At 45.7% G+C, this 17,194-nt stretch overlaps 1 protein-coding gene across 4 annotated transcripts in view; it reads left to right on the forward strand.

The window, feature by feature from the left end:
• MX1 (MX dynamin like GTPase 1) overlaps positions 1-16,674 on the forward strand; it is a 33,965-nt gene extending 17,291 nt beyond the window's left edge. For all 4 annotated transcript variants that reach the window (XM_055569724.1, XM_055569725.1, XM_055569727.1 and 1 more), the window contains exons 8-15: positions 28-226; positions 2,635-2,713; positions 3,027-3,149; positions 3,543-3,684; positions 7,450-7,608; positions 10,572-10,648; positions 11,978-12,217; positions 16,066-16,674. In XM_055569724.1, coding sequence (XP_055425699.1) covers positions 28-226; positions 2,635-2,713; positions 3,027-3,149; positions 3,543-3,684; positions 7,450-7,608; positions 10,572-10,648; positions 11,978-12,217; positions 16,066-16,296 — 1,250 coding nt within the window. In that variant the 3' untranslated portion in view covers positions 16,297-16,674. The remainder of the gene's footprint in view (positions 1-27; positions 227-2,634; positions 2,714-3,026; positions 3,150-3,542; positions 3,685-7,449; positions 7,609-10,571; positions 10,649-11,977; positions 12,218-16,065) is intronic.
• The last annotated feature ends 520 nt before the right edge of the window (positions 16,675-17,194 follow it).

Genomic DNA, 17,194 nt, shown 5'->3' on the forward strand with positions numbered 1-17,194 from the left:
TCTGTAACCAGAGTCTCTGGGTTGCAGGAATCTTGACAAAGCCCGATCTGGTGGACAAAGGCACGGAAGACAAGGTCGTGGACGTGGTAAGAAACCTGGTTTTCCACCTGAAGAAGGGCTACATGATCGTCAAGTGCCGCGGCCAGCAGGACATCAAGCATCGGATGAGCCTGGACAAGGCCCTGCAGAGAGAGCGGATATTCTTCGAGGATCACGCACATTTCAGGTATGTGCACGGAGCTTTCCCAGGGAGAACCGAAATTAAGGACCTCCTTCCTCACAGGAGAAACGCATGCTGTCCAAGGTTGGCTGTTGAGCGTATCCGTGTGTGTCTGTTCCTTTACTGTGGCCATGGGGAATCTGCCTGGAAGAGTAAAGGAGGGATTCACAAAGTAGGCAAAGAATAAATCTGAAACTTCAGAAGAAGGCGGAGACTTTTTGCAATAACTTGTTATAGTTCTGGAAACAGAATATAAATGTAAGTATAACAGGATGGAAACAAAGTGGAAAACCCAGAAGTAGACTCAAGTACATACATTTGGTCTGTGATAAACGTGGCACTTCAAATTCCTGGGCTTTGTCAGTTTCATTATCAATTAGTGGCACTGAAATAATTATTTAATAGTTGGGAAAGATTAAATTTGTCCTTACTTAACATAGGATACCAAAATAAATATCAGTGGAAGTTTAAAATTAAGTACAAAGAAAGTACCACTTCTCATAAGAAAATATAGGCGGAGAATTAATAATCCCAGGATAAAGGCCTTTCTAACCCTGATGCCAAAAATGAAAATTTTTAAAAAAAGGATGATACTGATAAATTGGTTATTTTGAAATAATGAGAAGGTGTGGAGTTGGTGGGAAAGGAGGGATGTGGGCTTGTATCTCTGCTGCCAATGGCGTGTGCTGAGATCACACAGGTGTCCCTAAGGCTGAGTTCCATTTCTAGGAATTCCACACAGGCAAGCAATCAGAGATGTGTTCAGTGATGTCCCCTAAAGCATGTTCAGCCCAGATTTGTTTTTAATTGTGAAGACTGTGGAATGTACATGTTGAAAATCATGGGATTTGTATGGACAAACTAGAATAAGAGATCACAGTGCTAGCAACCATTATAGGGCTGTGCCAAGGAGATGCCAATAAAAAGATTCTTATAAGATGTTGAGGAAAAAAAATGACACATTCACTGAGATCCCTTGTGTGTGCACATGTGTATGTGGGAGGAGACGCATGTCCTTTGTAAACATTATCATATTTGATGTTCCCAGAAGCCTGCAGAGACACATAATTCAGAAGAGATCCTTGCAGTCCTGTGTTCATAGGAGCATTATTCACAATAGCTAAAAAAAAAAAAAAACATGGAAGCAAGCTGAGTGACCACTGATAGATAAACACAATGTTTATCCAAAATGGATTAAAAAAATTCTATCCACACAGTGGAATAGAATTTGGCCTTAGAAAGGAAGAAAATTCTAGCACCTGCTATAACACGGCTGTACCTTGAGGGCACTACGCTCAGTGAAATAAGCCAGTCATGAAAAGACAAGCACTGTATAATTCCTCTTATACAAGGTCCCTAAAGGGGTAAATTCATAGAGACTGGACCTGGGGGAGGGGGTGGGGAGATGCTTAATGGGGACAGAGTTTCAGGTGGGGAAGATGAGCTGTTTCTGGAGGTAGATGGTGGTGATGTCACACATCAATGTAATTGTACTTAATACCACTGAATGTGTGCCTACAGGCTTCCCAAGTGGCACTCCCCACTTGTGAGTAAAGAACTGACTTGCCAATGCAGGAGATGCAGGTTTGATCCCTGGGTCAGGAGGATCCCCTGGAGGAGGGCATGGCAACCCACTCTAGTATTCCTGCCTGGAGAATCCCATGGACAGAGGAGCCCGGTTGGGCTACCTTCCATGGGGTCACAAAGAGTCAGATATAACTGAAGTGACTTAGCTCACACATGTGCACTTACAAATTATTAAAGTGGTGAATTTTATGTATATTTTCCCGCAATTAAAAATTCGACAGGTACAGAAGCTGAAACTTAGGTATGAGTGTACTCTTGCAAAGATGTGTGTGAACTCATGTTCCCTGGCTGCCCTTCATCCTAAAAAGTCCTTTAACATGTGGAAAACTGTGTAGTAGCTCACTCTACAAACACATATTTGGAAAGAGTGAGAGGAGGGCTTGATCTCCTTCCCCACGCAGCTCATGGTTTAAGTTGTCATTTTGGAGAAGGGTGGGTCCCCCAGTTCAGGCTTCATCCATGCACCTGTGTAAATATCTGTCAATATATTTTCGTGAAGCCCAGTACCAATATTCACTGTGTATACAGAATGGTATGTGCATGTTATGGAAACATATCTCTAGGTGATATGTGAATTTTTATAAAGACCATTTATAGTCAGCTGTCATAAGACACATTTAATATATCAGCTGGAAGGGATCATTCTATACCATTTTCGAAATACGAAACATTACAAAAATTCAGTCATGATTCTGTGTGATCCAGTTGCAGGACATGCCATCCAGTGGGAAGTAACTGCACTTATTTTGGCTTTCCCCAGCGACAGAGAGCCAACCGGTGTTTTCTGGCTAGACCCAGGTGGACATGAATGTTGTCTTCTCTTGCAGGGACCTTCTGGAGGAAGGGAAGGCCACTATCCCCTGCCTGGCAGAAAGACTGACTAGTGAACTCATCATGCACATTTGTGTAAGTGCACGCAGAGCTGAACAGAGTCTTGCAAGTGCAAAGCTAAAGCATGTTGACACACATGGATCGCCTGGACATCTTGTTAAGATGTGGGCTCAGATTCAGGGGCTGTGGATGTGGCCTGGGATGCTCCCAGGGGGTGTGGCTATTGCCTGTCAGAGGATCACATGTTGAGTGGGATGCTGATAAACTACCCACCCGGCTTAATTAAAAATGAGCTTCTTGCAAGCACTGGCCTAACCCTAGCCCTTCCCCATCGCCAACCACAGCTCATTCCCTCTTTATATTTATGTCTTTCTGTTGTTTTTCTCAGAAAACTCTGCCCCTGTTGGAAAATCAAATAAAGGAGACTCACCAGAGAATAACAGAGGAGTTACAGAAGTATGGCAAGGACATCCCAGAAGAAGAAAGTGAGAAAATGTTCTCTCTGATCGAGGTGAGGACTGCCAGTGGCGCCAAGCCAGGGAGTCGTGCATCACTGTCCACAGGGGTTATGGGTGTCACGCTCATCTGTCTTCACTTCCCTAAAGCTGATCCAAATGCGTTCTGCCCACTTAGCACCAAAACGGGCCCGGAGTTAGAAGGTGGGCAGGGAGTGGTGGACCACCCCATGCATGCTATTGGCTCTTCCTCAAGTGCGTTCCCTCACTGGGGACCCCCCCCAGGCTGTGAGGGGAGTTTGGGGTTGTCTGCTGCCTAAGCTTCTTCTCTCCTGTCCTCCCACCTGGCCTGAGAGACAGCAAAGAGGGACTCACCCATGCACATGACTGCCAAACTCCCTTGCTCTGTTTAGAATATCTCTGCTGATTCTTTTTTTTCTTCTTGGAAGAAAATTGATACATTTAATAAAGAGATCATCTCAACAATAGAAGGGGAGGAATTCGTGGAGCAGTATGACTCCCGACTGTTTACCAAAGTACGAACTGAGTTCTGCAAATGGAGTGCTGTGGTTGAGAAAAATTTCGAAGAAGGTGAGTCTGAGGCACCACGGTAAACACGTCAAGTTGAGCTGAGTCCAAGGCTGGGGGAGGTGGGTGATGACGGTGGTCAAGGACGGTCAGAGTAAGGACTTGGCAGCGTGAAAGCTGCATGTGCTGTTTCAAGTCCCTGAACTCAGGCCAGCAAGCATAAGGTTCAGACTTCAGAGGACACCTGAGAGAAGATGCAGGTTCAATGGCCCATGCCAGTCATGACTCTTAGAAGACTCAGTTTTCCCTCAACAGGGAGCAGGTGACCTTTCCATGTATGTCATGCCCTTTGTGTTCCCACTGGTGCTGCCCCTGAAATAATCCAGTGGGTAATCCACTGAGGCCTTGAAACCTGACGTGTCCTGTAATGGATCTTATAGTCACTGTTTAGTTGCTCAGTCATCTGATGCTTTGCAACCCCACGGACTGTAGCCTGCTAGGCTCTTTTGTCCGTGGGATTTCCCAGGCAAGACTAATGGAATGAGTTGCCATTTCCTCCTCCAGGGCAACCTCCCAACCCAGGGATCAAACCCATGTCTCCAGGTTGGCAGGTGGATTCTTTACCACTGTGCTCCCTGGGAAGCCCTTATAGTTGCAGTGGCAAAAAGAAAATACAGCAGCATCTTGGGTACCACCTTGCATCATCAAATCCTCCAGAGTCTAAGAAAAGTAGAAAATGTGATTTGAAATTTTTTTTTTTTTTTTACTATTTTAAGAAGCCTAAACTAAATCATATATTGACCGATGAGAAAACTGCAGCAGCTGAGGGAACTTTCAATCTGCTTTTATTCCAACAATCTGATGGTGGAGGGGGGCAGTAGGCGATGGTGGTGGTTTCAAGATTTATTTAAACTGAGCAGAGGTTCAGACGGACAGTCCTCCTTGGCTTTGAATAATGAACATGGGGAGAGAAATCAAGGGAGTTTCTACATAATTCAGAGGCTGGACCTTTATTCCCTGGCAGAGGGCACAGAGGGCAGGGTAGGATGTGAACCTTGGGGACCAAAGTCCAGGACACTCATTCGTGGGGTGGTCACTTGTCGCACGTCCACAGTCTTTGTGTCACTTGTTGCTGTTGCTCAGTGGCTTGGTCGTGTCCGACTCTCTGCGGCCCCATGGACTGCGATGCACCAGGCTCCTCTGTCCTTCACGATCTCCCAGAGTTTGCGCAAACTCATGTCCGTTGAGTCTGTGATGCCACCCAGCCACCTCATCCTCTGTCATCCCCTTGTGCTGCTTACAGAAGCCAAGTCTGTGAGCGGAGACTTGTACACCTGCTGTGCAGCATGTTCTTATGTCGAGGAAGGGGAGCACCATGCTAACCCGTTTCAAAGAAAACAACAGTCTTTGGCTTCCAGAAGCTCCCTCGTGGCATTACCTGGCCAGGTTTTTATGGCAAAAGTGCTTATGGCAGACAGCCTGTGAGAAAAATGGCTCATTTTTTAAAACGATAAATTCCTCCCAACAAATGATCAGTTCCATATCACTGGGTGTCCAAATGTAAGAATTGATTTGGACCCCTAATGCACCTCCTATCCAAAAATAAACTCAAAATGGATCAAAAACCAAAGTGTACAAGCCAAACCTGTAAAACTCTTAGAAGAAAGCATAGGTTTAAAACTTTGTGACCTTGGGATTAGGTATTGGTCTCTTTAGCTAGGACACCTGAAGCAGAAGCAACACAAGGGAAAAGATGATATATTGGATTTCATCAAAATTTAAAACTTGTGTGCATATCAAAGAACACTATCCAGGAACACGATCAAGAAAGTGGAAAGACATTCCACAGAACTGGAGAAAGTATTTAAAAATCATGTATATGATAAGGGTCTAGTCTTTATAGGACTTCACTTCCCAGGTGGTGCTAGTGGTAAAGAACCTGCCTGGCAATGCAAGAGACCTAGAGTTGTGAGTTTGATCCCTGGTTCTGGAAGATCCCCCGGAGAAGGAAATGGCAACCCACTTCAGTATTCTTGCCTGGAAAATCCCCTGGACAGAGGAGCCTGGTGGGCTACAGTATAGAGTCACAAAGAGCTGGACACAACTAAAGTGACTTAGTACTCACTCACTTGTATTTACAATATGTGAAGCACTCTTACAGCTCAACAACAAAAAAAGAAATAATTCAATTTAAAGATGGACAAAGGATTGGAATAGACATTCCTCAAAAAAAAGAAAAAATATACAGGTATGGCTAATAAGATTGTCTTCCCAGTGGTCAGTGGTAAAGAATACGCCTGCCAATGCAGGATACATGAGTTTCCTCCCTGGGTTGGGAAGATCCCGTGGAAGAGGAAATGGCAACCCACTCCAGGATTCTTGCCTGGGAAATCCCATGGACAGAGGAGCCTCAGGGGCTACAGTCCATGAGGTGGCAAAGAGTCAGACACAACTGAGCACCCGCACACACATGGCTAATAAGCACGAGACAAGATGCACAATATTGTTAGCCATCAGAAATGCAAGTTAAATCCCATTTCACACGTACTAGAGTGGCCCTTATGCTAAGTGGAAGAAGTGAGACACAAAAGGCCACAGGATGTACAGTTCCATTTACATGAAATGTTCAAAACAGGCAAGTCCATAGAAATAGAAAGTGGATTAGTGGTTTCAGGGGCTGGATAGAGGGAATGGGGAGTGAGTGCTGATGGAAACAGGGTTCCCTGGGGTGGTGGAAATGCTTGAGAATTAGATAGTGGTAATGTTTGCACCACTTTGTGAATATAATAAATATATACTTTAATAATGGTGAATTTATGGTATGCCAATTAAATCTTAATTTTTTTAAATACCTTTCAGAAAATATCTCCTAACCAAAAGCGGGTAACCAGGCTACCATCCCTGGTTAGTTCTTCAAAAAGAAGGAACCTTAGTCCTTCTGAATCATCCTCCCCCCACCCCATGAAGGAGGTTCTTCACACCCTAGTTTGTTTAGAGTAAAAAGAATTCCAAGAATATAGAGAAAAAATTAAGTGCTTTATGTAGTAAACAGTGATAACATATCACATTAATAATCCAACTGTATTATCCCTCTGGTTTATAAATACATTTTACTCCTACTGCAACCTGGGAATATATGCTGAGTCACTGACTCCAGCTGGCATTATGGTCATTTCTTTATTTTTTTTTAAGTGGGTCCACCTCGAGTGGCATGTGGGATGCTAGCTCCCCGACCAGGGATCAAACCCTCACCCCCTGCACTGTGCCCACAGAGTCCTAACCACTGGACCACCAGGAAAGTCTCCATTTCTATTTTTTAAAGTGTCTGCAGGTCATAGTATTCTATGATACAATTTTCTTTACAAAATCAAATTTGATTTACCAAATTTCCTACTCAAGTTACCTTTTCCAGAATATGTCTTGGGACTTCCCCAGTGGTCCAGTGGTTAAGACTCCACCTTCCAATGCTGAAGATGGAGTCCAGCTGAACCAGGGGGCCCTGGTTCAGTTCCTGGTCAAGGAACTAAGATCCCACATGCTGTGGTGTGCAGCCAAAATTTTTTAAAACTGTCTTAGTAAGTGTCTGCATTTGCTATTTTTCAGTGTCCTTCCCTGGCTTTACACATGCCATCTTGAGATGACTAAGGACAGTTATCTCAAAATCTGTTTCTTTATTGCAATCCTTGAATCTTTTTCAATTTGAAAATCAGATTTGATTTTTTTTCTTGCTCCTCTGTATTTTCAGGAAGGTCAGAATGCTACTGTGTTCAGCCAAACAAGCAAGGTTATTTTTGCAAAATAATTCAGAGCTATCCTTTCCTTCTGTAGGTTATGAAGCCATACGTAAAGAAATCAAGCAATTTGAAAAACGGTATCGTGGCAGAGAGTTGCCAGGGTTTGTGAATTACAAGACGTTTGAGACCATCATAAAAAAGCAGGTCAGAGTTCTGGAAGAGCCTGCTGTGGACATGCTGCGCACAGTGACAGGTGGGTTCTTGGTTTTACTTTAGGCATTTTATCAATTTTTCTAGGACACGGTCAAAGCCAGTACCTCCTGCTGGGGTGTTTTCCAACACAAGCAACCCAACTAGTCTTCTCCAGACTGTAACTGGGTGTCCAACAATTCATTCCCCTTCTGACACTTAACTGCCTGGAGTTCACACAGACCCACAGCTCAGCTCACAAGACCAGCCTCTGTGGATGGCAGCTCCGTGTCTGAGACTCCTGTACTGCTAAGTGACCAGCTATAAGTCACAGTTCCCACCACCCACTCCTGGGGTTCCATACTCAGCTGGAACAGCTCACAGAACTCAGGAGCATACTCTACTTTACTGGTTTGCTATAAAGGATTTGCTTACCTTTACCAGTTTATTAGTGGGGCTTCCCAGGTGGCTCAGTGGTAAGGAATCCGCCTGCCAATGCAGGAGCCGCAAAAGACACGGGACTTCCATCCCAGGGTGGGGAAGTTCACCTGGAGAAGGGAATGGCAACCCACTCCAGTATTCTTGCCTGGAGAATCCCATGGGCAGAAGAGCCTGGCAGAGTATAGTCCTGGGGTCACAAAGAATGGGACAAGACTGAGTGAGCACACACGCACACACCAGTTTACTGGTGTAGGATATGAAAGATTGCAAGTTTGCAATGAAAGGTTGCAAATGAATGATATGCATAGTGTGTGATGTGGGCGGGTTACAAGTGCGTCTGTTGGAGTGTGTGTGGTGAGGGCGGGACCACCCTTTTGGCATGTGGTCATGTTCACCAGCCTGGCTATCTTTGAGCCGTCATTAAGGGTTTTTATGAAGGTATAATCAATTATACAGCTTCCCTGGTGGCTCGGATGGTAAAGAGTCTGCTTGCAATGAGGGAGACCTGGGTTCGATCCCAGCATCAGGAAGATCCCCTTGAGAAAGGAATGGCAACCCATTTCAGTATTCCTGCCTGAAGAATTCCATGGACAGAGGAGCCCTGAGGGCTACAGTCCGTGGGGTCACAAAGAGTCGGACATAACTGAGCTATCAACACACACACACACACACACACACACACACAGACACAATCAATTATCCCATGGGAGCATAATCAATTTTTAATTCAATCTCCAGCCCCTCCCCTAGCCCCCAGAAGTTGGGGAGAAGGGGGAAGCTGGGTTGGAAGTTCCAGGCTTCTAATCAAAGGCTTGGTCTTTCTGGTGACCAGCCCCATCCTGAAGCTGTCTAGGGCCACCTTGTTAGAACAAGCGATGCTCCCATCACCCAGGATATTCTAAGGGGTTTAAGAGCTGTGTTAGGAACCAGGGACAAGAACCAGATGTATGTTTCTTATCATACCTCACCTCCCTCTACTCCACCACTTTGCATACTTCACAATCTCAAAACACTATTGTTTATTCGAAATCTCTGAGAAGTAAGGTTGACTAAACAGCTGTACATGATGCGAGTGGGCTGAGCCTCTAAAGTGCGGCATGAGCCTGAGACGGTGTCACCGTGGTCACCTGCCGATCGCAAGCCATGTCGGCACTGTGGGGGAGACGCACGGTCCCCTGCAGTACTCACCGCCCCCTTCTCCTCGAGAGTCTTCGCTCCCTGGTTTCCTGTTTACTGCTCTGAGCTTACTGAATCTCTTCTCTGTCATCTCCTTGGCCGACACCCTCCTCACTCAGGCTTCAACTGTCTCATTTTAGCATCAAGTCGTAATCTTGAGGATCCATAGGGGTGAAGGGAGGACAGCCTTTTCACAGTTGATAAGACATGTATTTCTTTTTTGTTTACTTTGCCCTTTTATTTATTTTTGGCTGCACAGGGTCTTCCTTGCTGTGCAGTCTTTCTCAGTCGCGGCGAGCGGGGACTACTCTCCAGTTGCTGTGAGCGGGCTTCTCATTTCGGTGGCTTCTCTTGTTGAGGAGCGTGGGCTCTAGGGCCTGTGGGCTTCAGTAGGTGCAGCACGTGGGCTCAGTAGGTGCGGCTCATGGGCCCCAGTGGTTGTGATATACAGGTTTAATTTCTCCTCAGCTTGTGGGATCTTCCTGGACCAGGGATTGAACTTGCGTCCCCTGCGTTGGCAGGTGGACTCTTATCCACTGAGCCACCAGGGAAGTCCAAGTGGTTTCCCTGGTATTTCTAATTAAATTTTACCTTCGAGCTTAATAACTATAAACCAAAATCTGTAATTGTGTCTTGTTGATCAATTGTGCATTCTTCAGTCAGTCTTAAAGAAAATTCTTGTGTAATGCTTCAAGGCTTTCTGAAAATTCTTCAGAAAAATGTTAAAAAGTCTATATATACCTATTTCTGTTTAGAAAAATGTGATATGTAGCCAAAAGATTTCCAAGCATAGCAGCCAGTGGTTAGCACTGGTCCAGTGGTTAGGACTCTGCACTTCCATTACAGGGGTGAGCATTCACTCCCTGGTCAGTGAACTAAGATTCCAGATGCCTCACAGTGTGGCCAAAAAAAATTTCCAAGCATAAAGATACTGTACATCACACTAAGATAACATTCTGTGAGGAAGTCAAGTGGAAATATCAGTTTCAAAAATAAAATGAAATAATGTAAGTTTTCTGATTGAAATGAGAGTTTGTTCACCTATTTGTTTTAAATGGATAACAGAGCTATTTTGATTCCATTGATGTATTTTAAAAAGTGATGTGTTTTACTATAAATATTAATGTATTTATAATAACAGAAATTGCATTCTTTGCAACTATTTATACTTAGGAAGAAAATGTAAACATCAGATAAATATTTCAGTGGACATTTAGATTTTTAAAATTCCTCCAGGATGTTTTTGAGTAAGAAAGCACACCTTCTTCCTTCAGAAAGAAAGAGAAGATTGGGGCTGGGGAAGAGGGAGGCAGGGAACTGTTTCTGCTGTTTTACCCTCTTATTTTTTGCAATTTATGAAGTCATGGGTCTTTCCAGCAAGACTGGACTTCTCTGTCTTTCTTTCACCAGATATAATCCGGAATACCTTCACAAATGTTTCAGGAAGACACTTTAATGAATTTTTCAACCTCCACCGAACTGCCAAGGTAAAACTGACCATTAAGTTACTTTAAAAAAAAAAAAATGTAGGCCTGACATTAGAAAAAGATTTCTTAGATTAAGACTGTTCAACCTTTATTGTGTATTTGGAGAAGCAAATAGTCAAGATCAATAGTGAATTTAAGATATGAGCGATGATGTCTCGTTAAAGGCAGTAAGAGGGAGTGAAAGAGAAAGAATTCAGAAGGAAAATATTTAGTCACAGGAACAGAGGAGAGCCACAGTAAGTGTGGAACCCTGTTACAGCTGAAGAGAATGGTCCTGAACCTGGAAACTCATCGAGGAAACCAAATAGGAACGACTCGTCCAATCTAGGAACAGGGACTCCCCCTTGTCCTGGCTTGGGCTGCATAGCTAATACCACTGCACACACTTAATATTTCTCATAGTCCAAGAGACTGGAATCCCAGATGGAGGTGCTGGTGGCCTTCTCATTGGCGTCTTCACGAAACAGGAGGCTGGGGGCAGAGGTAGAGAGAGAGCTCCCTGGGATCTCTTCTCAGAGGGTCACTAACCCATTTGTGGGGGCCCCACCCTCATGACCTAATTACCTCCCAAAGACCTCCCACCTCCAAATTCCATCCTGTTGAGGATTAGGCTTTCAGTGCATGAATCTGGTGGGGACACCAACCTTAGACCCAGCACCCAGCAGAGATGGGAAGACTGGCTCTGCCTTTTGCAAACTGGAGGTCTTGCGGCTTCTTAACCTGCCTGGGCCTCTGATTCCTCATCTACGACTAGGACTAAGAGTGCCCTCTTAGTCAGAAGGAACATAGAGAAGATTTAGGACCACACTTGACATCACACTCTTGCATTCAGTGAAGCCAGGGGGTCCAGGTAACTTTCTGTGTGAAGGGTCCCCTCTTTGACTTTCTGGCAGCCAGTTCCTCTAAACCCCAGGCACATGGAATATGTGCAATTTGACTGATGGAATCTGGCTCCCATCTTATCCCTGTGAGCTCTCTGGTAGAAAAATATTTCTCCTCCTCAGATGGAAAAGTCTGTAAAAGGGAAAAGGAAAAAAGCTGGAAATCAGGCCTGAGAACAGAGCCCATGCAGGTTCCCAGGCCCTGGGGATGCACGGTCTGGTCATCTGTGTGGCTCAGGCTTCCTGGGAAACTCTGACCCTCAGCCAGAATGGGAAGTCCCACTCCCTGCCCAGAGAAGCTATTGTGGGGGCAGAAGGCTGCTCCAAAACCACCAGCCCTTTCCTAGATGGCACCTGCTAGGGGTGGCCTTTGCAGTGGGGCTATTGTCCTCTGACCCAGTGATTTGTTTCTAGATGGAAATTCTGTTGTGTTTCTCCTTTGCTATAGTGCAAAATTGAAGACATTCGATCAGAACAAGAAAATGAAGCTGAGAAGTCCATCCGACTACATTTCCAAATGGAGCAGTTGGTCTACTGCCAGGACCAGGTGTACCGGCGTGCATTGCAACAGGTCAGAGAGAAGGAGGCAGAAGAAGAAAAGAACAAAAAATCAAACCATTACTTCCAATCCCAGGTCTCAGAGCCCTCCACAGATGAGATCTTTCAACACCTGACCGCGTACCACCAGGTGAGTCTGCTAGTCTCAGGACAGTGCTTCTCATCCATTCTCTGTCTCTGAGAATGAAGAGCCTGTCTCTTCAGTCTTATCTCTGTAAGGGGACCACCAGCCCCATCTTTCAGCCCTTGGTAAGCCTCTGTAGAAGCAATTCAATCAGACATGAAAAGAGTTGTTACTTAGAGCCATCTGCATCTGGTTTGGGCTGGCTGTGTGGCCCCAGTCAAGTTATTTAACCTCTCTGAGCCTTAGCTTTCCTCTCTAAAAGGAAGTAATGTGGTTACCTCCTCCCAGGGTTCTTGTGAATATTCAGCAGGAGAAGCATAGAAGCCTGTGACCACTGGCCCTGGAGAAGCTGCTGTTCACAGAGACTTGTTCTTTGATTGCTTCCCTACATTTTGGGCTTCCCAGGTGATACTAGTGGTAAAGAACCCACCTGCCATGGCAGGAGATGTAAGAGACGTGGGTTCAATGCCTCGGTCAGGAAGATATCCTGGAGGAGGGCATGGCAACCTATTCTAGAATTCTTTCCTGGAGAATCCCACAGACAGGGGAGCCCGGCAGGCTGTAGTTCATAGGGTTTCACAAGAGTTGGACATGACTGAGCAATGTAGCACATGCACCTTACGTTTCAAATAACTTGAGGGTCCATCTAATTCATCTGGGGAAGGATGCATAACTCAGAGCCCGGGGGGATGTGAAAGTCTGGACAGGAAGACAAATGGCAGCCTCCTGGTTTACCAGATGTCTCCATCACTTCAGGCAGAGCATCTCACACCAACCATGTTCACACCTCTCCAGGATCTTCCAGAGATGCAGATGTGGTGGTAGCGGGGCAAGTCTGAGATGGGGCACAGTTCTGCATTACTGAGGGGCTCTCAGAGGATGCTATGCTGCTGGATGGGGATACACTCTGAGCAACAAAGCTCAAACGGTCAGACTCTGCAGACCTTGGGATGTGCATGGGTGTGTGTGAAGCCAGTAAAGGGCAAAGCGAGGACAGCCCTGTGCCCCCTTGGCTTCTCCTGCAGCCAAGCTCACCCCCCTGTGCTGCCTGGCAGAACCTTTGAGAGTGAGTAATACACACACACACATACACACATATTAAAGCCTTCACATGATTGGGTGAGGCCCACCCACATTCTTGAGGATGATCTTCTTTCAGTTCAGTTCAGTTCAGTCACTCAGTTGTGTCCAACTCTTTGCGACCCCATGAATCGCAGCATACCAGGCCTCCCTGTCCATCACCAACTCCCGGAGTTCACTCAGACTCACGTCCATCAGGTCAGTGATGCCATCCAGCCATCTCATCCTCTGTCGTCCCCTTTTCCTTCTGCCCCCAATCCCTCCCAGCATCAGAGTCTTTTCCAATGAGTCAACTCTTCGAATGAGGTGACCAAAGTACTGGAGTTTCAGCTTTAGCATCATTCCTTCCAAAGAAATCCCAGGGCTGATCTCCTTCAGAATGGTCTGGTTGGATCTCTTTGCAGTCCAAGGGACTCTCAAGAGTCTTCTCCATCACCACAGTTCAAAGGCATCAATTCTTTGGCACTCAGCCTTCACAGTCCAACTCTCACATCCATACATGACCACAGGAAAAACCATAGCCTTGACTAGACGGACCTTTGTTGGCAAAGTAATGTCTCTGCTTTTGAATATGCTGTCTAGGTTGGTCATAACTTTCCTTCCAAGGAGTAAGCATCTTTTAATTTCATGGCTGCAATCACCATCTGCAGTGATTTTGGAGAACCCAAAAATAAAGTCTGACACTGTTTCCACTGTTTCCCCATCTATTTCCCATGAAGTGATGGGCCCAGATGCCATGATCTTCGTTTTCTGAATGTTGAGCTTTAAGCCAACTTTTTCACTCTTCACTTTCACTTTCATCAAGAGGCTTTTGAGTTCCTCTTCACTTTCTGCCATGAGAGTGGTGTCATCTCCATATCTGAGGTTATTGATATTTCTCCCGGCAATCTTGATTCCAGCTTGTGTTTCTTCCAGTCCAGCGTTTCTCATGATCTTCTTACTTAAAATTGACTGATTGGAACTATTAACCACATCTACAAAATATCTCCACAGAGATACCTAGATGAGAGTTCCATTGAATAAGTGGGTCTACAACCCAGTCAAGCTGACACATGAAACTGACCATTATATCTAGGGAAAGGCTAGGGCTTGTTTTATATCTATAAGTATAAAAAAAGGAACTGGCTTATACAATTATGGAGGCTGGCTCATCAAGTCCAAGGTAGGTAGGACAAGCCATGCAGAAAGCCAGGCAGGTGCCAAATCTGCAGACCACAGGCCAAAGTCCTTCTTCCTCAGAAGAATTTCTACCTGCAGTGACGGAATTGGCACCTTTGTGCCTTTAAATTTCCTATCCAAGAACATCAGGAGACCCCTGATGTTCCTTCTTATATATCCTTTTGGGGAGTCTCAAAAGTGTTTAAAGTTCTCTTTGTGTAGGTGGTGCACATGTCTGGAGTTTATTCCTACTTCTTTTCTCATCTTTGTACCTCCTATCAATGAGACTTTTCTTCCATGACATCTCATTGGTCAATTTCTGTATGTTCTCTTACATTTGTTAACCATGCTGATTCTCTTAAACTGTCTGTGGTGGTTTTACATCTGTTTCTCCTGAGTTTTCCCAACACTCATCCCTCTGCAGACAGTGGTGGTTTTACACTCTCCCTGATCTTTCCAGTTTTTATACCTCAAACTTTTCTTGCCCCATCTGGTCCTTTCAGTGCAACTTGAAACCACAGTAGACCAGCAGACAGCCTTGCCCTGTCCTGACTTTAATGAGAACGCCCTACTTTTCGTATCAAGTATGATCCTCACTGGATAAAGTCAAGATGTTAGCAGGGCTGGGTGCCTTCTTGAGGGTCTAGAGGGAGAATCTCTTTCTTTGCCTAGTCCAGCAGAAACAAAGGAAAATAGTCAAGTAAAGCAAATTAATATCGGGTTGGCTGAAAAGTTCATTTGGGTGTCTGCCTTTTTTCATTAATCTGATTAAATTTATTCTTTGGATAATTTTTTTAATAGACCAAAAGGAAGCAGAGGACATGGGTGAGGTGGGAAGTGGGTATTGTCTCAGGAAGGACTCCCTCAGGAAGAGGGAGAAAGTAAAGTTGAAAGTGACTTCCAGCATGCTTAGAACTCAGAGGGCTCCCTTCTGTGGCTTTTGATAGCCCACCCCCTTTTATGCTAAATAATTTCAGCCTTGATTTAAAACAAAAAAAAAAGAGGTTATAGAATCTTTTAGGGAGAGTTGTAAATAATTTTAAAATGCAGGTTTGTTTAAATTTATTTTTAATTGGAGGATAATTGCTTACAATGTCGTGTTGATTTCTGCCATACAACAAGAAGAATCATCTGTAAATACACATATGTCCCCTCCCTCTTGAACCTCCCTCCCATTCCCTCACCCCCATCCTACCCACTAGGTCATCACAGAGTATGGAGTTGAGCTCCATGTGTTATATAGCAACTTTTCATTAGCTATATATTTTACACATGGTAATGCATATGTTTAAATGCTACTCTCAATTCCTCCCACCCACAGACTGTCCACAAGCCTGTCCTCTGTACTTTTTGTACTCCGTGCATTTACCTTCCTAGGGCACGTTTTGCCCTCTTGCATCAGAAGTAACCATTTAGTGGTCAGGAGAGGCTGGCGGGAGCCCAGAGTCGGGGTTGGTCCCTAGCCTGGTGCTGCCCAGATCACAGAGGATGCGGGTGGGTTTGAAACCCAAGCGGGGACTGTGCACCCTCGGGGTCTGGGTCCCTGCCGGGGTGCCGTGCTGAAGTCAGGGCGCGGCCCCTCACCCTCGTGTGAACTGCGCCTTCCTTCCTCGCAGGAGGTCAGCACCCGCATCTCCGGCCACATCCCCTTGATTATCCAGTTCTTCGTGCTCCGGACGTATGGCGAGCAGCTCAAGAAGAGCATGCTGCAGCTGCTCCAGGACAAGGACCAGTACGACTGGCTACTGAAGGAGCGCACCGACACCAGAGACAAGAGGAAGTTCCTGAAGGAGCGGCTGGAGCGGCTGTCCCGCGCTCGGCAGCGGCTCGCCAAGTTCCCGGGCTGAACCCGCCCTCCGTGCAGCCCAGGGTCTCCAGGGAGCGGACCGCCGACAGCTCCCCTGACGGCCGCACGCCCTCAGCTGCCCGTTTCACAGATGCGTCAGTGGTCAGCCTGTGGCCGTAGTCTCTGCTGTCTCTTAGTGGATAAGCACACTGGCTTCAAGCATCAGGTGATTTCCTTCGATGCTTCATGCCCACCCTGCCCCATCCCTGAACTCTCTCCTCGCCTCTGTCAGTTAATGATCCCCACACAGTACTGTAGAAGGGTCATTCCAATTGCTGTAATAGCCTTTCACACCCCATGTTTTAGCAACATGAGTGCCACACTTGTGAATGCATACAGAAGCCTATTTCTTCAATTTGTAATACACTTCTTTCTACCAGACATTTCTCTGACACTTTCTTTTCTAATGTTTATTTATTTTATTGTTATTTTGCTCGCACTGGGTCTTCATTGCTGCACTCGGGCTTTCTCTGATTGTGGCGAGTGAGGGCTACGCCGTAGTCGTGCTATGCGGGCCTCTTATAGCTGTGGCTTCTCATTGTGGTGGCTTGTCTTGTGGGGCACGGGCTCTAAGGCACGTGGGCTTCAGTTAGTTGCGGTGCATGGGCTTCATTGCTCCTAGGCATATGGGATCTTCCCAGATCAGGGATCAAACCTGTGTCTCCTGCCTTGGCAGGTGGATTCTTATCTACTGTGCCATCAGGAAACCCTCTCTGACACCTTCTTTATTTGGGAGACGTTTGAAAATGATAGCAGGTGGGAATCTGTGGGGCAATCAGTGGACACTAAGGCTGCCCTCTGTACTGGGTCAGGTCAGAAGGAATGGTTGAACAAAAGAACGTGGTGGGTTATTTCTAAGAGGCTAGAAGGGAAATGGGGAATAAAGTTAAAGAAATGGG

The sequence above is a fragment of the Bubalus kerabau genome, chromosome 2, assembly GCF_029407905.1.
Source record: "Bubalus kerabau isolate K-KA32 ecotype Philippines breed swamp buffalo chromosome 2, PCC_UOA_SB_1v2, whole genome shotgun sequence".
NCBI lineage: Eukaryota > Metazoa > Chordata > Mammalia > Artiodactyla > Bovidae > Bubalus > Bubalus kerabau.